Below are 22,799 nucleotides of genomic sequence, written 5' to 3'. Positions count from 1 at the left end.
TTGTTCTGGGAGTTATGAAGAGGAAATTAAGTTGGAAGATTATTAAAACCTCCTAGCGAGGTCTAATATTGAAAATATTCCGTCAATTCTGCATTATGTGCTTTTTACTTTGAGGTTTCAGAGCTAGATGAATAGGTTACAATAAAAATTGAAAATACTCACTTGAAAGAAATCAAGTCAGGCTTTCCATTTCCTGCTTTTGTTTTCCTGAGTTTATATATTTCCTTAGACACTTTCCGCAACATTTTTTCAACTTTTTTCTCTTCGTCTGTTCTGGTCATTTTCGAACTTTCCGCTTGAGATATCATGTCCTGAAAATGTTGATCTTCCAATAAATATGAAGCCAGTTCAGAGTCGCCCTTCTCCTTCGCATGTTCCAGTCTTGTCTTTAGATCTCTGAGCCGCGTAACTTCGCTATTCAGCATTTCTAACCTAGTGTGTTGCGCCTGCCTGTCCAATTCTAGATCTAACGAAGTTCTGGCGGTTGTTGGCAGGTGAGAATGAGATTTGCTCGATGTCAACAGAGCCATCGACCCCGGTCCACGTCTAAACCTCAAAGATCTTCGCTCCACCGCATTTCTCTCGAATGGTTTGCTTCCTCTTCTATAGAGAGGCATTGCACTATCACTGTCACTTCGATTCAATTTACAAATATATTGATTTTTAGAAATATGCGCACTGGGCGAAAAAGTCTGTGATCTTTTGATTGCACCTCTATCTTCCATAGCACTGACACCGGTACTTGCTGCCAATTTCATTTGTTTTGCATGTTCCGGATAGAAAGCACATTCCGTATTCGTTTCCTTATCGTGATATTTTTCCTCTTCTTCCTCATGATCATCATCCTCCCCATCACAATGCTCTAATACTACCTCTAACCCATCGTTATTTCCAAACGCAACAGTTATCCCTTCCTCTTCATCATCTTCAGAATCATCACTATATTCTTCAGTATTGCCCAAGCAGTTCACCAACTCTTCAAAATCGAGGTTGAAATTGGGTGGCTGAAAACAAACGCCATCTTGGTTCCTGGTTAGGGTGGACGTTTGTGATGAGATTATTGTGGAATCATCAGAACTCTCTTCTTTCACTCCAACCTGTTTATTAGTGAGTTCTTCATTTTTACCAATGGAGATATCCGATTCTTGTTTGTTATGGTATGAACTGATCGAAGGGTCGAATAATTGAAGACTGAGGATATTGTACCATCTTTGGGAGACACTCTGTACATTGAAGTCTGCCAAGCTGACTTGTGCACAACCCTAAAAAAGAAGAAAATCTCAGAAAGTTTCAAAAGGAAATAGATTGAATTTACACTTATAAATAAAATAAAGTAGAGTTGAGTAAAGTCAAATAAGTATGTTGAGTGCAGAAAATTCATCTTTGAAGCGAGCGATGGACTTTGCTGGTAGTTGCATTACTCGGATTTAAAGAATCGACACCCCAACAAATCATAAGAAAATTTTATGTATGATAAAAAGAACTGCTTGAATTCTTACCACGCATTTCTCTTGTTGTCCTTCAACCGTATTCCATACGTTTACTTGCAATGTTTTGGTGTTTATTTTATTGGCAGGTACAGGTAAATTGAACACGTCACCAAAAATTGGCTTCCTCAAGTCGCGGACGAAGGTTGTGCAGTAAACTGAAGGGTAAGGTGTGCTGGCAGGAAGGAGAGCTGTTTTGATGCATCTGAAAAATAAGGAGGAAATTTTAAAGTAATTGGGATTCTATAATATGAGATACACCGCATAAATAAAGGATGTGTGATATGAAACTTACACCTGGGAATTTTCCTCCATGCAAAGAGCAGCTAGATTCCTGGCTCGTTCCACGCAAACGTTTAAGATGTTATCGCCAGTGACATATTTAAGCTTGATCTGCACTTGCGCAGTGTCTGCATCTAGTTCAGGTCCGAAAATTGAGTTCCTCTTTTTATTAGACGCCTCAAACACTCCCGAATCACCAGCTACCGACTCATCACTGACCGCTGCACTCACAGACCTAGTATTGGTACCGGACGAGGAGGTCCTTGACAGGGTCGTTCCTTGGAGCAGCTCGTCATGATCGATAATTGGTGGAGGAGTCTCGGAAATCGGAGATAAGGGTGGATCGCCCGTGAATTCCAAGGAATATCTCGGAGGCCTTCCAAGCCCAGAGCCTTGAGACATGTTGTTCGCTTGCTGTTCCAGGAGATCAGTTAGTGGGGACAAATTAGGTATTGGCACTCTTTGAATGTTCGAGAATTCTTGGGAGGAACTGTTCAAGTACGGATTTGATAGCCTCAGTTCCATCAGTTTTTCGTTTAGACTTTGTTCCGACTGCAATCTCCTATCTCGTTCTACTTGTTCATAACTTGGAGGCGCACAAGTTAAAGGCAAGTTCTCATACATAGGAGATACTGGTGGTGATACTGAGGATAATGAACTTCTTGGTGATAAGGAAGGTTGACTCCTGCCCGGTGAATGTGTATGAGGAGAGTTATCACTATTTTTCAACAGCCTTTCCACTCTCCTGTGTAAATCCGCCATGTCAATTGGTTTACCTAAATTTTGAGATCCGGTAGTTTGGGGCCCGCCGTAAATATCTGTGAAACTAAGTCCGGAGCTAAGAGACCCTTTGCTACTGGTGGTAGAAAGCGATCCCAAGCTAGAACTACTACTGACCGATAAGGTGCTTGCAGATAAAGTCTTCAGTTGCGATTCTAAATGGGTCATTGTTCTAAGACCGTCTTTCAGCTGCTGCAGAAGTAATTGTTTTTCTTCGTGCAATTTCAATCTATCAGCTATCGCTCTATTGGACACCTCCAGAGCTTTGTTTAAATCTTGTTCTAATTTTTTACATTCATTCTGTATATCATACATCTCTTCTTTGGATCTCATTCTAGGTGTAATGCTCCTCAATTCTCTCAACAGTTGTTCTTTCTCTTGGAACAACAGTAATCTATCTTTATCTGATTCCACTTGTCCCGGCTGCACCTTCTCCTCCAAATCCGCTAGTTTCTGTTGAATATGCTGCACCCTCTTCCTTGCTTCGTCATATTCCAGTCTCATTTTCGCCATTTCCGCTAATCTGGTCCCTATAGGTACAGATTCACAACACAAGTCGGTTTGTGAAGCTGTGCTCAATTTTTCTTGGGGAAGGCTCAGGGTAGACACATCAGGAGAACTTTCAGATAGTTGTAGTCGTGTTAGATCGTCCTTTAATTTTGCGAGCGACTGCATCAGTTCTTGTTTCTCTTTTTCTCCCGAAGAAAGGGACATTTGGATATTTCGCAATTCCGCCATGATGGCCTGAGCTTCTCCCAGATTGTAACAAGTTCCCTGTTGAGAGCTCAACTTTTGTTCCACGCTGAAAGGAAATATTGGATTTATTGATCTGAATAGTTTCATTATGGTTGTAGCATTTACCTGGTGAGTGTATCCACTCCTCTTTGGGTGTACGACATCTCATTTCGTATCTGTTCCAGTTCTGACTTTAATCTAGATACCCTATTTTTTGCCATGGCTACATCGGACTTTAATAAGTCAGGATCGTATTTGGTACTGAGACTGCTAGATGACGAACATACTGAAATAGATAAATTTTGAATGAAATGAGGATTTTTTCCACACTGATCAATCGATTATTTAACAGAGAATTGAAGAATTCCTGAATAAAATGTGTTTTAATTAAGCAATATTTTTTAAAAATACCTCTCAGGCCCAGTGGTAGGAGCGTCTATCAAGACTTAATGCCCATTGAACTTTAAAACCATCATCTTTGAAAGGAATAATGGAGGATTAAAATTTTAATGGGGCATTAAATTTTAACGAACTTTCCTGCAACTGGTAGTTACGAAAAAAAAATTATTTTTACTTACAGCTTGTTCTAGAAGTGTTCAGTGTTGCTAAAGCGTTTGTTAGAAGTTCATACTCATCTTGAGCTAACATCAGCCTCTGGGACTTTACTTGATATATATCTTTTTTGGCCTGAAATAAAAAAAAGAATTGGTGTGATGGTTACCCTAACAAACTTATGTTATGTTTAACTAAAAATTCAGATGCGAAGAAATGATTGTCCTCATACATGTTTTATTTCAATATATCAAACAAATAAGGTCTGGTAAAAATCAATGAAATTCCCCCAGAATAATAATTTAGCACGCCTAGTATATCTGAAAGAGTTATCTGGTATTTGTAAATTCAATATCCATACAAACGCTTTCTCCTTTATTCGGATTTCTCATATCTTAGTAATGACTCTGCTATATTGCAAAATGTGAAGGGCAGTTGCATTATATGGGTATATTTTTTACATATCATTCACTAAACGAACTGCTATCAAAATTCCATTCGTTCGAATATGTCAAAAGGAAGGAATTCCATTGTGAACATGCTAGCAGTTGCACCTGCTTTAAATTCCAATCATACAGCATGTTCGCTTGTACCGATTCTAGCTTCATAACCTTCCCCAATAAAAGAATCAATCATTCTAGGTAGAAAAATCCCAATTGGACTCGCAGTTATTTCGTTGAGAATTGTGAATTAACACAGATTAGTAAAATTTGGAACCGGTGCATTAGAAAATGTTCAATGTGGTACGTCACCGGTCATGTTCTTTTTTATTTTTCTAATTATCTGATCCATTTGGAGGATATAGTTACAATTGTCTTGACTTACAGTAAACATGAAAAACATAGTAGAGGTTATAACAAGGATAATTAATAAAGAGGGTGTACATGAATAGGAAATTCTCATAATGCCTCCTCAAAAAATGTTGTGGATCTCTCGTGAATTTTTTTTTCAGCACCTCCTACTCAGATGCAGCTTCCTGAAGATCAATTCTAAATTCATAGAACCAGAAAACTAACAGAAATGAAAATGAGCAGACCCTTTATGGAAGCTACAAGGCAATAAAAAAAAATTTTATGGTGTCCCCTTATCATTACGAGGGATAGAAAGTCAGCCCAAAAATTTACTTCGTAAGGAACTTTCCTTATTCATATTTACCCTCGTATTTACCATAGAAGAAATCATTTTTGATTGCTTGATTGATTTTGAACAAAAAAGGTGACGATTTTTGGGAAAAAAAATTAACATGTATGTAGGGATATTGATTTGGGACACCCTGTAAAATCGACTTTCAATAGTGCGCATTTCAAAGCTTTTCCAGATAAATTCCAAAAAAGTAATAACGAGTTTTCCCTTAATTTTCCTTTGTTTTTCCTAATATCTGATGCTGAACATTTAAATTTCAACTTCGATGGTTCACGAAAAACTATTTTGTTTGTTTTTCCTAAGTTACAATTTTGTTCATTGTGAATTTTTCCGTTTCCTGAAAACTATTTGAAAAATTGTTTTTCCTCAATGAACAAAATTTGAGATTTCCATCGCGAGTAACTCAAAAAGTATTGGTTCGTCGAAAAAAATTTCTGCCACTTCTTGCTCAAAATTAGTTATATAGACCAAAAAAGTTTCCTCCACCGAGAAGGATTAGAAACTACCCCTTCAGCTTCTTGTGAAACCTATTCATATTCACAGAATCACGAGGCAATAACCTGAATAAATATACTGGACTAAATGTATATCTGTTCAGATTGAGTTATTTTGTACAGGAAGGGCAAAATTCGTTGTCTACTGAGGGGATGATCTCGAGAACTATGAAAGGTAGAAGAAGACAGATGATACATTTCCGAGCTCAAAGAATGGTCAAAACCGTAGCCTCCTACGATTCTTCTTTGTTTTTGAGTTATCAGCAAAAAAATCAGATTTTGACGATTTCGAAAAGTTTTCATAACTTTTTTGTCTTTAACCTTGTACGGGCACTTTTTCACGTAGAATCCACTGAGGAGCTCGAAAAAAGTTTTCATTTCGAATCATTAGGCGAACTTTCGTTTTCTTAAATGCAAACTTTCATTGAATTTGTTATTTTTGAATTGAACAAATTTTTTGTAAGTAGAGTCTAGAGATTCTACGTATAAAACTGCCTTAGAGGGTTCAAGCTTCAGACCTGTTTCATAAAAGACAAAAAGTTATGAGAACTTTTCGAAATCGTCAAAATCTCAATTTTTGCTAATAAGTCAAAATCTAGAAATTATGGTTTTGTTTTCAGATTTGGATTAGTCAGGAAAGAAAAGCTAGGGAATATGCCATTCGCTTTCTTCTTTCTTCTATAGTTCTCGATATCCCCTCAGTAGACAACGAATTTTGTCCACCCTGTACTCAGAATCTTTTCGGTTAGTTCAGCGGGAAAAGTCAACCTTTTCGTAATACTCTCATACAGGGTGTAAATGGATAGTTGAGAAAAAAGTTAAGGGAGTGTGGGGTGTGGGTTTTTCATATATATTATTTTAAGAAGCCCCTGTATAGATACAGCTCCTTAAAATTGGCACTTGGAAAAGCAATTTTCGATTATTTTCTTACAAGCCAGGAACTGACAGAAAATAAATTGATAAAACATTCTGTGGGAGGCAGAAGACAACAGAAAAATTTAATGGTGTTTCCCTATACTTGCAAGTGGTGGAAAAAACCACCTTTTAAATTTGTTTTGCAAGAAACTTTTTTCCTTAGGGTTGGTTTATTGTGTCCTGTAACTTGTTCTCTAATTCATAACTCATTCATAACATAAGTAAACTCAAAATAAGGAGGACTTTGCATGTACAACTGAAATGAATACAACAGCGTATAACAGTTCAGTTTACAGGCAGCAGAAAAACACCCTAAAATGAAAATTGAAATTTTTATATTTTCGACAGGCGAAAAACCATTAAAGTGCTTAGGAAATAAATTACCGGTCAGCATAAACCCCTAATTCATTTTATAGCGATAGCTTGATCTATTTTGAACAAATAGAGACTTTTGTAATTTCTTGCTGAAATCAACGGTTTTTGAAGAAAGGCAACAGGTACCTAGCGAGAGACGTATAATAGGCTGTAATTATCTTCGAATTTAGCTAGTGGGCGGATATTTTGCTGACATTACAGGGTAATACCACTTAGATTTTATTTTTATTCAACTTCACAATTCGATTTGACCAGTTTTCTGGTTTTAGAGACAAAAAATTGCCTTTCAGGTGTCATGTTAAGAAGGCTTTACCTTAGCGGAGGCTTCTCTGTAAAAAAAAAATATATGGAAGACATATACTATTTTTTGACAAGTAATCACGCCTTTTTCATTCATACCCCGTAGATTTAAGATGTTGAACTTACAATCGCAATACCCAATCGCACTGCCCGCACATCCTGTCGCGCGTTACCATCGGCGTAACAGCGCACATTCCTCACGCCGTACCCTCGGACGTTTCCACCCTGCACATTCCGCACTTCGTAACCGCGAACGTTCCTCCATCCGCGAAAATTTCCCTCGTCCGCGCGACCAAAATCGAAGCGGTGCACGTTCGGCCGCACGACGCCCTGCTGATCGCGGCCGTACGACGCCGGCAGCGTCCGGTACGGCGCCTTCGCCAGCGGCTGCTGCACCGGGTGGTAGGCGGCCGGCAGGGTGTGCACCTGAAGCGCGGGCACGTAGCACAAGGGCCACATCTTCGCTCTGAGCCCGGTTTGGTTTTGGCAGCGAGCGGTTTGGGGCTCGACACCCGAATGTCCGAGCCGGAAGATTGGCCTCCGACGAAGGCCGCCGCATTCGAATTCGGTAACTGCGGGTCTCGGTCTCGATCCGTTCGTGATGGAATTTCCGACCGGTGATACCGATATTACGACCCATAACATACCATCCTGTACCTTGACACCCATTCCGATGGTCCTTCGGCCGACACGTCCGACAGGATGATGCAGATGCTACGACTTTAACTATTAACGAGCCCCGTCAGCGATCGTGTAAACGCGACTACGGCAATGGTTATGACTTTCTCCATAATTGGACCGTGTTAGGCGATGCGAAGGTCTCCGCAGGACACTACCATCGAGCTACTTTTTCGTTGTTATGAGAGAATGCCAGGCGAAGATCCAAGTGACATTTGAAAATGGACACCCAGTATACACGCAAACGTTCAGCTTTATCAGATTTCACAGAATCATTCAAATTTCTATGCATGGAAACACCCAGTATTTTACCTAAACATACCTGACCTAACCTAACCTTTCTAAATCAATACAAACCATTGTATGTAGATAATCATGATGATTAACACTTGTTGTCGTAATTAAACCTTTTTTGATAATGGTGTTATTCAGCCTTATACATATATTCATAAGGGGTTTGGTCTTTTTTTGAGAGGGAATTACTCCCCATTCAAATTTAAATGACATTTTTCTCCCGCTACAGACCTACTATTGGCATGTGGACTTCAAGGATATTTCATGAAAAATGTAGTTCATTGGACAAAGCCAACCATATTATGTTCGGAAAAGAAAATAAAATTATTATCCACATTTTTCCGAAAAAAAAAACAGGCTTTGCCCCGATACCATTTCAAGAATTTTCCACCAAACATAGTCATATAAAAGTCACGTGGTACAATTCCCTCTTAAGTTTTCATATCTGCAAAGAGCCTGTGCTAAGCCATAAGTGGTTAAGTGCATTACAACAAAAGAACATTCACCTAACCTAACTTCGTATCAATCCAAACCACGAGAATCACGAGATATATATTTTCTGCGACCTATTTTGTGTACACGATCATAATTATCAATAGTTTTTCATGTTATTTGAGCTTTGATCAGTTGTGCAATCCCTTATATTCGGCAGAATCTTGACAAGTCTTTTTTCAGCAGGAACATCCACAAAAAGCAAGTGCTAAGCCACTAAAGGCTGAAGAAAATATTTATTCACCTCATTTTTTTTTCCTTGAAGAACAAATATTCATTCATATCATTGACTTTCCGAGGTAAAATAATCTCTTCTATGTATTTCCACATGAAAAAATTTTTCGAAAAGTCTCGGCATTGGCTACAATTCGTATCCTGGTGAAATTGAAAAAAGACATTCGTTAAGTGCTAAGTGCAGCCACCTTTTCGACGAAAGTGGAAGCTATTGTAATATTCGTAACTTGTACTTATCGTTCAAGTGTTCTGGCAAAACCCCACATTCTGGTAGTCTTTCCTCCTTTACGCCTTATACTTATATGGGACAAGAAAGTCCCGTGATATAAACTCCTCTTAAAATTCGTCAGAATCTCAACAAGTATTTTTTCTGAGAGCTACCTGAGGCTTGGTGTATCATAACAAAAGATTGAAACAAAAAAACATTTATTGATCCTAACTGTCCTAACCTAACGTTCCAAATCAAACCAAACCACGTGATATATCTTATAATCTATTTTATAGCAATCATGGATTATCATTGCTTTTCCGAACTATTGAAGCCTCGCTAATGCTGTAATTCAGTTATTCTCATTCCAATTCATCAGAGTCTAGACAATTATTTTTTCAGTTGAAAAATCTACAAAGTTTCATTGCTATGCCACTAGAAGCATCATAACAAAAGATTGAAACAGGGAGCGTTAATCGATCACAACCTAACCTATGATATATTATTTTATATCATGATTATCATTAGGTACTTTTCCAATCTCACTCAGAAACATATTTTTCCTTAATCGAAAGTGGATTTGAATTGCAAAAAACCAGGCACTCTGATATTAAGATGTCTTTTAACTCTAAAAAAATCAACCCTCTACGTGAAAAGTTACAAAAGTAAATAATGAATAAGTGAATATTGTTTTGGCTTCCATTAAAAAATATCATTTTGGCAAACTTTATAGTTCCCTATTACAGGCATTAATACAACAAATTTGTATTAATTTCGGGATATATTTTAAGTTTAGAAGATACTGATAATAACAATATTAACTGACTCTAAAAATTCTCTTAAAATTTAGAACACAAAAGTTACAGTCATATGACAAATAACTAACATAACGCATCAGATTCCTCTGTAAAATAAACAACTGTCAATCGGAACATGTTCTTGTTATGATATTCGAATATGCCCCCCTGCGGGGGGCAACATAGTATCGCGTATTTCCAACAGACAGATGCCAGTCCTCTGTATCATTTCATTTCGTTCTGCCCCGAGACCAAATATTCCAGCTTGACTGCTAGTTGCAGAGTCCGTTTTCTCGTCCTTTACTTCGTCCCTGCGGCAGCCTTGGCTCGTCCTTCTCACCCTCGTATGGTTGGCGACTCCATGGGCTCGCGCAGCGGCCAAGTTCAATTTCCGTATACATTCCAGGGGTCACAGCAGTCAGCAGCAGACAAGAATGGACCGAGACAGCGTGACATGCAGTGGTGTACGGGAAAATTTGCGCGATATAAGAATCTACAATGTCACGAGGTACTATATACAGGGTGCGAATCCAAAGTGGGCGCTGCAGCGATCCAGAGGGTCCGTTATTGGTAGAAAAGTAGAAACATCAATACATCTACATTGATTGAGAGGCGTAGAAGAGTTTATATTTATTTTCTATTGGCTCATAGACTCCATTTGAGAAAATTTGTTTCGTTCGTGAAAAATGCATTTAATCTACATTTTCAGACTCTTGGATACCAAAAGAAATCTTCTCACCGCAAACAAGATCCCTACAAAATAACTATTTCCTTATTCATATCAAGTTTTTATTTGGCCAGAGATTCATCACTAAGTAGGTCTCAATCAGTAATAAAATAATTGTGAGACATTCCACGAGATGCGAAAAATAAAGATTTAATTCGCACGCCACTGGACACGGTTGAAATTGCTCGAACAGCCAGAGGTAAACATGGCATTGTCATGTTGGCTCGCGCTAAAGCATTGTGGGGGGATCAAGACGTACTCTTGAAGAATTCAGAAAGAAAACGCTAAGTATGCGATTATTCTTATGCATTCCTCAATGATTCTCATATTTCTGCGTATACAGGGCGTCCGGTATACGTTGCGCAATATTGGAACTGCCGATGCACCTGGGTCATCTGTGTAGGCTTTTTTCTTGGGAAAATGTTTCTTGGTCTGACTGGTCAGTTGTATTTTCTGAACACACCTTTGTATAGTGTGAGTCTTTTACCTTTACCAACACATATTCTAACAGAAGACTCCTGAGGTCAAAAGTAACACCTTTTTCTTTTCCAATTCGGCTCGGTGAAAAGATACAGGCTGTTGAAATTCCATGAAATGTACCTCACAAATGGAATGATTTTCCGAATATAGTTTTTCATGGATGTGATGAATCTTCTCCTAACATAATATTCCACATTCCACCCTCATCTTCTGGTTTCATTACATACCCGAATTCAAAGGACTCAACCCTTAAAAGTAAGTTGAAGGCCATTTTCGAAGACAAAAGTATTCTTTATATTTTCTCGAATAATTCGCCGTTTTCGAGTAATTTGAGAGTAAAAAAAAATTTCTGTGGAATTCGACAAATTGGGTATTTCGGCTGAATTCAACCCTGTTTAAAAGATCCACAGAATCAAATAGGTTGCCATTCTCAAGGGAATTTTGCTGTTTGTCAACTTGACAATGTTTGAATCTGGGAATTCTTGTAGGAAATATTAAATTGATGTGTCGATACTTGATGAAAATGGAATACTTTTACGAAGTGACATAAACAACGATAATGAATAATACATTATTACATATTGGAGACGAATATCAGAGCTAATATGGGTGGTTGCAAGCTGAATTGTTATCGAAAGTGAAATAGAAATCAAGAACATATCATTCAATATGTATTTTAATTTGCATCTCACCTCCTTCCATATTATAATTCATGGGTAGATTCACAGGAGGAGTTTATACCACGGGACTTTCTCGCCATCTGTATATGGCGTAAAGGGGGAAAGACTGTCAGAATGTGGGGTGTTGCCACAAAACTTGAACGATAAGTAGAAGTTACACTTAACGAACGTCTGTTTCGAATTTCACCAGGATACGAATTGTAGCCAATGGCGAGACTCTTCGAGAAATTTCTTCATCTGGAAATTCATAGAAGAGATAAGTTCACCTCGGAAAGTTAATAACATGAATGAATCTTTGTTTTTCAATGAAAAAATTTTTTTCCGTTTGACGAATAAAAAAATTCTGACTTTCCGAGATTACATACTGATTGTATTTATTTATAATGAAAACCTCATATAAATTAGTGGTTTTTGACGTACGAAATTCATTTCCTTTTTTTGAACTGACTACTAAAATGGTGTAGACCCCTCTTGAGACTAAGTAATAATAACTCTTCAAAACAAGATCGACGTTTTTTATTATTTAATCAATATTTATCACCAACGAAATATCTGTTTACCTAGGTCAAATCGAAAGAAAAGTGTTTCCTTTGACCGCAAGAATCTACTGTCAAAATATTTGTACATTTTTTTATTTGAGATCCAACACAAGTTTTGTGGAACCCGTCGTTCTTATAGAATGTATGAATGATTCAAGGCGGGTTTAACAAAACCTATCAACCATTTGACAGTTGTTCTGGGTTTTCCAGGATGAAACCAATGAAAATTTATCATTTGCGAGTAAACTGAGAAACAGCTCTACTCCATTCACATTTATTTTAGCAGTCGGTTGGCCATGAAATAATTTTCTCAAATTTTTGTAACTAGAACGGAGTAAGGTTGGCACTCATGAAATGTCGTTATGTCATAACGCCGTTGCCACAACTTATATCAATTCTTATTACGAAAATGCCGAAAGTGATTGAAAACAGAAACAGGGTATCAGGAAGGGCTATTTAGAATTCAGGTCCGCTCATTCAAATAGTTATACCTTGATATTCTATAATCCACAATACGTCAGACGGTAGCGAATATATTCAAGGTAAGAGAATTTATATATAGTTTCATCTGAATCTAAACGACTTATATTTCAGCTGAATATTTCCACAATCAGAAAGATTGTGAATTAAGAGGATGACAAAGAATTTCCTTCTATTGGGAGACCCAAAAAAGTGGTGGCATTTGAGAATTACAGGATTTTCGATGAATGTCATCGAAGAATAAGTTCCCGAAAGTTGATTTTTCTATTTTTCATTTGACTTGTCCTATACATACATTGTAAATGTTTTAAGGTACCAATAAATACCTAATTATCATTATTATATTAATGTATTAAGATGAACAGCCACAAATACGCGCCAGTTGTCTTGTTAATTGTTCATTCATGTGAAATTTTTGTTCAAAGGTGAAGTACATCTTGACTTGAGACTTCCTTTGATTCCTTTTACTTATATTGATGCAAGATGATTTTTGTTGAAGAATTCAACATTCTTGTAATTATCTGTTAATTCTTTCGGGAGATACCCATTCCCAACCACTGCAACATATGCATTTCATCTTCGGGTTAATATTTTTGAAATCTACAACTGATGCAACGTATTCAAACTTTAGCCAAAGAAGATAACGAACATTAACTCCCCTCAAGCTAGTGCATATTATGATGCAAATAACTGGATTTGGTATGCCTTCAATCAGTTTGTATAAACTTCAATCATGTTCGTCACATATTTTCCGAAGAAATTCGACATTGTGATAAAATACGTAATAACAGAAACTGTTACGTAGAACGGGCAACATAGCGTTGATTTAAAACCCAAAAGAGTTTTGACAAGCTTCATAACCCCACATTTTCGTACTATTCAGAGTGAAATGTGTCAAATTTCCATGGCCAACCGAGTGCTAAAATAAATGTGAATGGAGTATGTATAGGAATAATAAGTAGCAATAAAAAATGAATGTTCGACAATAATCATCAAGAATTTGAGAATTTAACCAAATTATCTTCGAGTATTTCTCCCGAATCCGTCGGGTACTGGCAGATCGTGGAATCGTAGAAGGCGAAGGGGCCTTTGGCGAAGACGCCGAGTGCCTCCTGAGGTTGCCCGTAACCCAAACTAGCCAGATGGCCTCCTCGGAGTAAATAATTGCCCTAGCCGAGACTTGACGTTCCAACATTCCGTTCTTTTTTCGAGAGAACGCCCGACTCCAATGGAACTTGATATTATATTATTATGGAACTTATTATTTTTAATAGGTGTGGAATGTTCGCTTGGAATTTTTCATGATGATATTAATTTTACGATAGACGTCGACGGGAAAATAGACGTCCTCATTATGCAACAGGGAACAGGGATATCGACCCTGGGGATATTGTCTGACGTTTATTATTCAGGATGAAAAACTGCGACCCAAGTACATAAAAAAAAATTTAAGCACATCAATCGCTAGGGGACGTGGTATATTTCCACCTTTCTATGGCTGCAATATACAGGGTTTCTGGAAAACTTGTGGAAGTAACAGATATCGAAATAAGAAAAAAAATATATTGAAGTAAACTGGGTATTTAATCAATTTTTTCAACATGTTTGATCTTCGGGTACAACCGACTCAGCTCTCCTCGTTCTTTCGAAGACTGGACTCTTTTATCTTTGCTGGAGGCGACCATTTTCAGCAATTCTTGTAAATTGATGTAATAAAATTCATTGTTCGATTTTTTGAAATAACAAATGGTTTTAAATTTTCCACTGAAAATTGGTGCATCCTAGAGAAAAAACGCAGAGAGTCTTTTTGTGCTAAATAATTGAAATAATTAAATAATTTAGACTGCTAGATAATATAAACTTTTAACTGGATAATGTTTTTGTTAATATCTCGTTTGGTATTGAAATAAAAAATTTCGATCCTTCATTTTTGCACTCTTATTTGAAAGTAAAATAGCACAGGATGTGTCATTACAAATTTAAAAATCGGTTTAGATGGAGGTTAACATTTGTGAAAAAAAATAATAAGAAGAAATCAGCAATTTGGTGTGATAGATATTTGTCAAATTTAATTTCGATATTTTTAACAATTCCAGAAATTTTCACATTACTCCACACATTTGCCACCACTGTATAACCAAATTCCTCCAAAAACCGAAAAACTGTATAAATCAAAAGTCACTGAACTCATCAGAAAATTTGATTTTCCTGAAATATCATATTCTCATTTTTCATGGATTAATCAAAGAAAAAGCTGATTGGATTTGTGTTTATGTTCAACTTCGAAAATTCAGTATTTTGCGAGGTTTTTTGTTTATTCAAGTATGTAGTTGACAATGGTTAAGATTATACAGGGTGTTTTGAAAGGTAAGGTCTTTTTTTTTTTGACAGAAGGTAGAACTCATCAAAATACGTCGTTGAACCAAAAATTGTCTCTATAAAATATCCAAGATGGCTAAGATACAACCCCTAGAAGTTCGACAAAATTTCATTGAATTTCAAGTACGGGACTGTGGAAGGTGGACAATGAGTGGTTCATTACCAAGTTCATCGGATTAGATGCATCAGGTTACTTTTGAGATAATTATAATTGTTGTATCGTGCAATTTAGGGTGAAAAAAAAATTTTGAAAATCGAGGCATTTTCTTGAAAGTGCTTATGTTAGTTATGTTGAAAAAGTGCTATGGTGTTACCCAATTTCATCCCATTTTTACGACGATTGTTGGAATGTTCTAACAAGAGGATTGTGATGCCCATTGTGAAAAAATTGGTGAATAATTTAGACGAATTTTATTGGTGAGTTTTTGAAGTGTTATTCTTTTTTTTACACTTGTGTCCTAAGTCTCTTCTGTCAGTTGGTATCGAAATGAGTCATTTCATAAAATTGTGTAAGTTAATAAAAAATATTGAGAGCAATTCGGCAATCCTAAGTTTCCATTTTTATTGCCACGTAAATATCGAACGAGCCAATATCCTAAACTCACATGGTCGAATCAGGAGATGAGGTTTTTCCCACTGCTTTGCGATAATTCAGCTAACAAACGGTCTAGGGTCGTATTAGGATCTATTTCAGTTATCATTTTCAATTTTTTTAACTTTGTCATTCTGAAAGTTTTGTATAGGTAGGTGATTTTTGGCGAAACGCTTCATTTTGACAAGTTTTACCTTCTGTTGAAAAAGAAGCCTCTCCTCTTGTTATCATAAACATTAATTTAAAATTTCCTCGTAAATATTTTATGCGACAAATTTTATAAATTACTTAAATCAATTAATGATTGATAACGTGTTCTTCTGTTGAGTTAGATGAAAGATATCATTTGCAAAACAAAATGCTCAATATACAGAAATATTTTGTTGGGCAATATTTCGAATATTTTCTGAATTATGATTTTTTTTATCATTTTTCAACTATGAAAATCAGTCGATTGGAACTGAGGAAATTTCTGGTGGTTTTCCTCCCTTTCATGCTAAAATGGTTAGAATTTTTTCTACGAGCTGGATTGATTATTAAACCAAACTGAGGCCTTCCAGTGAACCAGATGGGGTATTAAATGGTTCTACTTTTTTTTGGTTTTATATAGCCAATAAAACAGCCTTCTTATAACCCATCGATTAAATGGATTCAGACTGTTCGAAAAGCTCTCTTAAAAAAAAAGAGAAGGACTCTCGAACGCCCCAGATGTTGTTGAGTCCAAGAACCGAAATCGCTCATCTCTTGTACGTTGGTTCCTTCGTAGCCCCTTGAAAGCTCCAAACACAATATGCGCACCGGCAGATGGGCCACGAAACTGGTTCGTAAATATTTTCACATCAGATTAAACGGAAGCTGTTTCCAATAAATTCTGTGCCACTATGAAAACCACCAATTTATCGGGCCCCAGAGCTGCTCTCCGAGAGGAGGCTCAGCGACAAGAAATTTTGAAATATGTCGTAAATATTACGAAGGGGTGAGCCGTGCAAGAAATTAATGATAGGGTAACAATCGGAGTGGATTCGAAACGGGCTACCGTACATTCAGGAGATGGACACGGGGAATATCATAATAATATATCGTTTGACAATAATGGATGGATTGATGGATAATTTATTCGTTGGTTTAGGAGTTGAATTAATGCCGCCATTCGGTGGCTGGCTAGATTATCGACTGATTCTGGGTAGGAAACAGACGTTTGAGTCTTGTGAGAATGAGAACAGGAATAATTCATGAGCTGTATTTTGGTGTGAAATTTTTTCAAAAATATTTCGTGACTTATGTAATATGGTTTATATTACGTATACTGAAATAATTCAAATGTTGCTTTCAAAGAAGCAAATGATCGAATCACCAAAAATCCAGACATAAATACAAAAATTCTAAAATAATTCAAAATGTTCTATAAAAAAACCAAAATATATATGACCTGAGCATACGAAGTCTAAAGAAATGTTCCCATATGATCGAATATGTAATAATTAATAATATACATCAAAGTTCACTTTCAATTTAATATATTCATATATTATTTGATACTTACAATCTTTCGCATGATTTTTCGTTTAAACCCTTTTCCCTCTTAGTAACTGACTTTGTTGGAGTTTTTATTGGATATCTTTTATATGGGATAATTAATAAAAATGAAATTTCTCCCAACTCCTATATTTTATCACAAAGGGGTGGAAAAATCAACCCCTAAACTATTTTGGACCAGAACTTTTTGATGCTTCAGTTTTTTTCGAAATACAATTATTTAACTAAGGGAACAAGTAAACAACTGCAATGAGTGATTTTTTCGTCTTCAATTTTTCTCCTAAATGCTTAAACTTATTGAATGACAAAAAAAAAATAAGATACGGATTTCGTAAAATAATAATTCTTTGGACAAATTTTTTCCTATAATATCAAAGAGATTGAGCTTAAAATAAAAATTATACCCCTAATTTTCTACGAAGTCTCCTCTTTTTTGAATCCAATTAAACACCTACACCATAAAGAAAAAAATGAATGTTTAATCTTGTTTTGAATACCTTTTAAAATTCAAGGCGTGAATGAATAGTTGTGAAAAACTTTAAAGGGTAGTTAAAGTGTGGGTTTTTCATATGCAATTTTTTCTGAGCAGTCCCTGATTAGATGCAGCCCCCTAAAGATGGCACCTTAAAGGCAAAAATAATTTTTTTTTCTTAGAAACGAGAAAACTGGCAGAAATGGAATTAGGCATTATATGGAAGCGGGAAGGCAATCAAAAACAATTTGGTGGTGTTCTCCTATAATGTTATTAGGAATGATAATATGAGCCTTTGCAATTATAGGAAAAAACAAACAAATATTTTTTGATTGCCTTCTCGCTCCCATAGAATGTCTGCCCAATTTAATTTCTCTATTTTCTCGTTTCTACGAAAAAAAATAAAAATTGCTTTTCAGATGCCATCTTTATGCATCTACTATTCTATTTTTCTGCGTGGCTCACACTATTTTTGACAAGGAGCACCCTTCAATTTCTTCGCAACTATTTATTTATACCGTGTAAATCAACGTTGACAATATTAGTACTAGAATTTTACGTATTTTTTTGGTATCAGTATCGACACTTTTAAAATTAATATTTCAACAACGTTACTTCGAAGCGAAATTATCATGTTATATTTCAGTATATTTGCATTGAAATATACAGGGTGAGCAAAATTCGTTGTCTACTGAGAGGATTTCGAGAACTTTAAGAGTTAGAAGAAAACAGACGACACATTTTCAAGCTTTTTTCTAGAGAAACAAAAAAAGGTGAAAACAGTAGCTTCCACGATTCTTCGTTTTTGGGTTATTAGCAAAAAATGAGATTTTGTCGATTTCGAAAAATTCTCAACATTTTTGTTTTAGAAATTACAGATTTGAAACTTGAACCTTCTTAGGCACTTTTATACGTAGAATCTACTGGCAAAAGATTTTTTTCCAATTCAAAAATAACAAATTCAATAAAAGTTTGCATTTGATGACTCGAAATGAAAAAATATTTTGAGCTCGTCAGTGGATTCTACGTAAAAAAGTACCTGTAGAAGGTTCAAGTTTCAGATAGGGTTACTTCGAAGACTAAAAAGGTATGAGAACTTTTCGAAATCGTCAAAATCTCACTTTCAATGAATTCTCCCAATTTTCCACACTTTTTTTAAACTGAATCGCTTGATAAAACAGTTTTTTCAATTGACCTGATGCAACTAATCATATAGACTCGAAGTCATCTTCCATAATCGCGGACTTGAAATTTAATGAAATTTTGTCGAACTTCTAGGGGTTGTAGCTCAGCCATCTTGAATATTTTATATACACAATTTTTGGTGAAATGACTCATTTTGCTGACTTCTAACTTCTGTCAAAAATGAAGCCTCACCTTTGAAAAACACACTGTATATGTCGATGAAGAGATATGTGATTTTTACTGTCTCTCTTTAACGATTTTTTGGGGAATGGTGAAGACATAGAATCCTTCTGCATTTTTCACCATTAATTCGGAAACTCAACTTAATGCCAGTAGAAATGATTCATTCATAAATCGATATAATATTTTGTACTCCATCTACTTCCTGCGAAATGCAGTAGAGGCGAGAAAGTCGAGGCTTGCTAGATGACAGCGGGGCATCCTCCGGGTCTCTTCGGATCGCCGTGCCGTTCCGTAATTCGTAATAGGCGTAGGATCAGCAGGATGCGATTGCGGGGGGGCCGAGGGGGTCCGGGGGGCCCGGCCGCGTGTTGGTGCCTCGCTACCTGTGTTACGCCGCATGGTCCCAGCAGGCCGCCGCATTCCTCCGATAAGGACCGATCATCTGCGAAGACGCATTCCAGCAGACAGGGCCGTATTGAGGGGGAGGCCCACATCTTCTCACGAATTCAACGGTAATTCGAAATTATGAGAAAAACTCCGAACGAAGTCTGAAGTTTGTGCGAGCTCGTTCAATTTCCTAACCAGAGCGGTCATCCATCCAGGTAGTGTAAACGCCGAACGCTGCTCGGCTTCCAGAAGAAATTATCTACCCAATACTTTAAGAGTAACGAACGTTTTCGAAGTTCTGGAAAACTCAGAGCGTTATCAAGTGAAAAGTGTCTGAGACTGCTTAGGCAAAATTAGGAACAAAAACTTATGGACATCTATTTGAATTTTTATTGAGTTTGAGAGTAACAGATATAATCAGTATCTTTCTAAGCTAATCCTTCTGCATGATCAAATATCGACAGTTATCACGCGTTGAATATTTTTTCGTTGTTTTAATTTTTAACCTTCAATTTGTTGAACCCTCTTTTCCAGAGAATTGTTCAAAATTTTGTAACATAAATGAAATGAAATTATGAGCAACACAATTCTCAATAGAAAAAACTTTTGGTAGTTTCACTTTTATTAAATGGAAAAAAAGCTTGAAGGAAATATAAAGTGGTGTGTAAATCTAACGATTTCTGCAAATTTTATCTATGGGAGTACAAATTTCGTCGACTGAGAATTTCCTCTAGCAGAACGTAACAACAACAGATTTTATTTATTTCTGACCCCAAATCAGTACAATATTGGAAACAGGACCTAAACAAAATACCTCAATATTATCCCAAAAAAGGCAAAACTTTTTTCGACATTGGCATCACAACCAAATCTGACAAGACAATGCTGTGAAAATGAATTATGATTATTACTCTGGAAAAATGCTGGAGGATTTCGAAAAATTATTTGCTACATGTTCGCTAATGACATAATTCACGGTATTTGCATAAAGCAACAATTCGAATGAGAAAAGAAAAGTTCACAATCCTGAAATTCACCTTCGCTTCAAATTATTATCGATTTTTGAACGAAAAAAAGGCTTTTGGAGAAAACATTCGGTATATGTTAATGAATAGTTTCCATAAAATTTAAGGCCTTTCATATATTTTTTTTGGAGCAGCCCCTAAAGAGTATTTTCTAATTCTTCTTGGCCTGCTAGCCAGATACGTCTCTGCATCTTTCAACAGTTCGAGTTCCGTTCTTCAGCATCGCTTCATCGTATGTGCATGTGGCCCCAGATAAGTCTTTTTTCGTCTTCGATTATGTGGTAGTGGCATTAGATCGGTTTAGATTAGACTCGGTTGTAAATCTCAGAGATGATGGAGGACAGTCAGTTCCATGAATAACCACAACACGAAGGAATTTTATTAAAATGCAAAAAGCCATACCTCAACTTTTTCAACGAAAACATTTCCACTTGCAGGAATCTTGGAAGAGCTTCAAATGGTACATAAATCATTTTTCGAAAATGTCAGATGACAAGAGTTTTCCACATTGAAAGAATCCCTCTAGATGTTCATGTTTCTCATTATATTCAAATTTTGTTGTTGTGAGGAAGTGTTGTTTGTTACAGTAACGAGAATAATATTTTTGTGTGGAAATACAATTACTTTGAGTAAAAAAATAATCCATCATTCCATCATTTTTGCACAGGCTGGTTGACTATAAATGCCCCCCCTAGACTTTTTTGTGTCACTGTGTAGAAAAAAGTTTCGTACGAAAATTTTATAATCCAAAAAACATTATTTGAATAAAGCTTATTCCATTTATACAGGGTGTTCCAGAAAGCCTGTGCTTGATCTGTTTTTTTCTTATTTCCCAATTTTTTATTTTTCAGTTTTCTAAAAATTCTAAGACTCGGTTTCACAATTCATGTTTAAACCGAGTTCTAAGTTGGTCCGAGATTAATTTTCCGTCATTGTGGTCTTTATACAATGCTTCCGTTCAATTTTGACACGCTGAACTTGGTTTAACGTTAATAAAATCGGCTTAATCCTGAAGTGTACCTTGATCTTTTTTATTTGGCATACTGTATTTCTGGGTTTGACGTTTGAATCATAAGAAATCAAAATTGCATTAATTAATTAATAATCAGGGTGTGATTCTGGTATAAATAGAAAAAAAAAAAGATTGACAAGTGATAATTTATATGAATATATCGAGCAGAATGGAAGATATGTAGAGCACTTACAATTAAATGGAATTCATCAATTGATGAGGTCCTTATTTTAAGTATATTATTTTTTTCAAATAGCTATTAACTATAATAGATGTTTTATTTATTTATTTTTAGTTGGAATTTTATTGTATCCTTAAGCCATTAGTATTGCCTAGATTTATTCAGCATTATATAGTATTTAGTATTATCTTATTCATTCTATAAAAATTTAGTTTTGCTATATAACTCTCAGATAAATATCTTTTTATATGCCAAACTTTGGTATAAGGTTTAGAATTTTCTGAAGAATAAAAAATCAAATGAAAAAAATAAATGATAAAATGATATCACGTAAGGACCTTTTGACACACCTTGATTATATGAAAATAGGTTTTTCAATTTTTTTTAATTAATTTTGAAACTTTTGTACGAATTTTTTTTCACACAGTGACATTAATAATTTATCACCGTGTAAGGGAAACATTCTACTTCTGTTTCTAGTTAAGGTGCATTATCGAGTCTACGTGAACGGACGCCAGTGGGTTTGGAAAAATCTAAGGAATTTGGGCACATTTGGTGCGTATTTATCCGTGGCAGATGTTCGGGTATTTTATGGCTAGGTATGCCTGGAATGCAACTCTGTATGGGTATAAACAGCGACCGAAATAGGAATAACACTAGGAATAGGAATGTTCCTATTTTATCCACTATTGTAAATGGAAAATGAAAAAGTTATGATTTGATACAGGAAATAATTCTTAAAAATTGATTAGCTTCAAGCCACTCTTTTTCATTTTACGGCTTGAAATATTTGAACAAGATTTGTTAGAAATGGAAACCTCATTAGGATGGTAATTTCACAGAACCTTTACGACTCCGAATAACTCAGAGATTAATATCCTGAATTTTCGAAATGTTAATGAAACATCCTGTATAATACTCCTCAATTTCGAACTTCGAAATACGATAAAGATCATTGGAAACTCAACTTTTGCGCAAAAGCAAGATAAGCAGAAAGAGGGGAACAGTTTGAATTAGAGATTAACAAAATAATAAACCAATGTTTGGAAATTCACACGTTTTTATGCGATAATGTTCTGGATCAAATATAGTTTTATTATCGTATTTAAGGGGATCAATATACCCAAAACCTAACGCTTCAGAAAGTTTTTCATGGAGAATAATATTTAGGGGTG

General features: G+C 35.9%; 1 protein-coding gene across 1 annotated transcript in view; it reads right to left on the bottom strand.

Annotated features, from left to right (window-relative positions):
- LOC123309126 (protein kibra) overlaps positions 1-22,799 on the bottom strand; it is a 66,356-nt gene that overhangs the window by 1,843 nt on the left and 41,714 nt on the right. Inside the window, exons 4-8 of the mRNA XM_044892044.1 lie at positions 3,863-3,971; positions 3,411-3,570; positions 1,783-3,351; positions 1,500-1,692; positions 163-1,262 (exon numbers count right to left, since the gene is read on the bottom strand). Of these exons, the coding sequence (XP_044747979.1) occupies positions 163-1,262; positions 1,500-1,692; positions 1,783-3,351; positions 3,411-3,570; positions 3,863-3,971 (3,131 nt within the window). The remainder of the gene's footprint in view (positions 1-162; positions 1,263-1,499; positions 1,693-1,782; positions 3,352-3,410; positions 3,571-3,862; positions 3,972-22,799) is intronic.

This window comes from Coccinella septempunctata, chromosome 3 (genome assembly GCF_907165205.1).
Source record: "Coccinella septempunctata chromosome 3, icCocSept1.1, whole genome shotgun sequence".
Lineage (NCBI taxonomy): Eukaryota > Metazoa > Arthropoda > Insecta > Coleoptera > Coccinellidae > Coccinella > Coccinella septempunctata.
The sequence above is the reverse complement of the archived record's forward strand: the minus strand, read 5'-3'. Positions and strand labels throughout refer to the sequence as shown.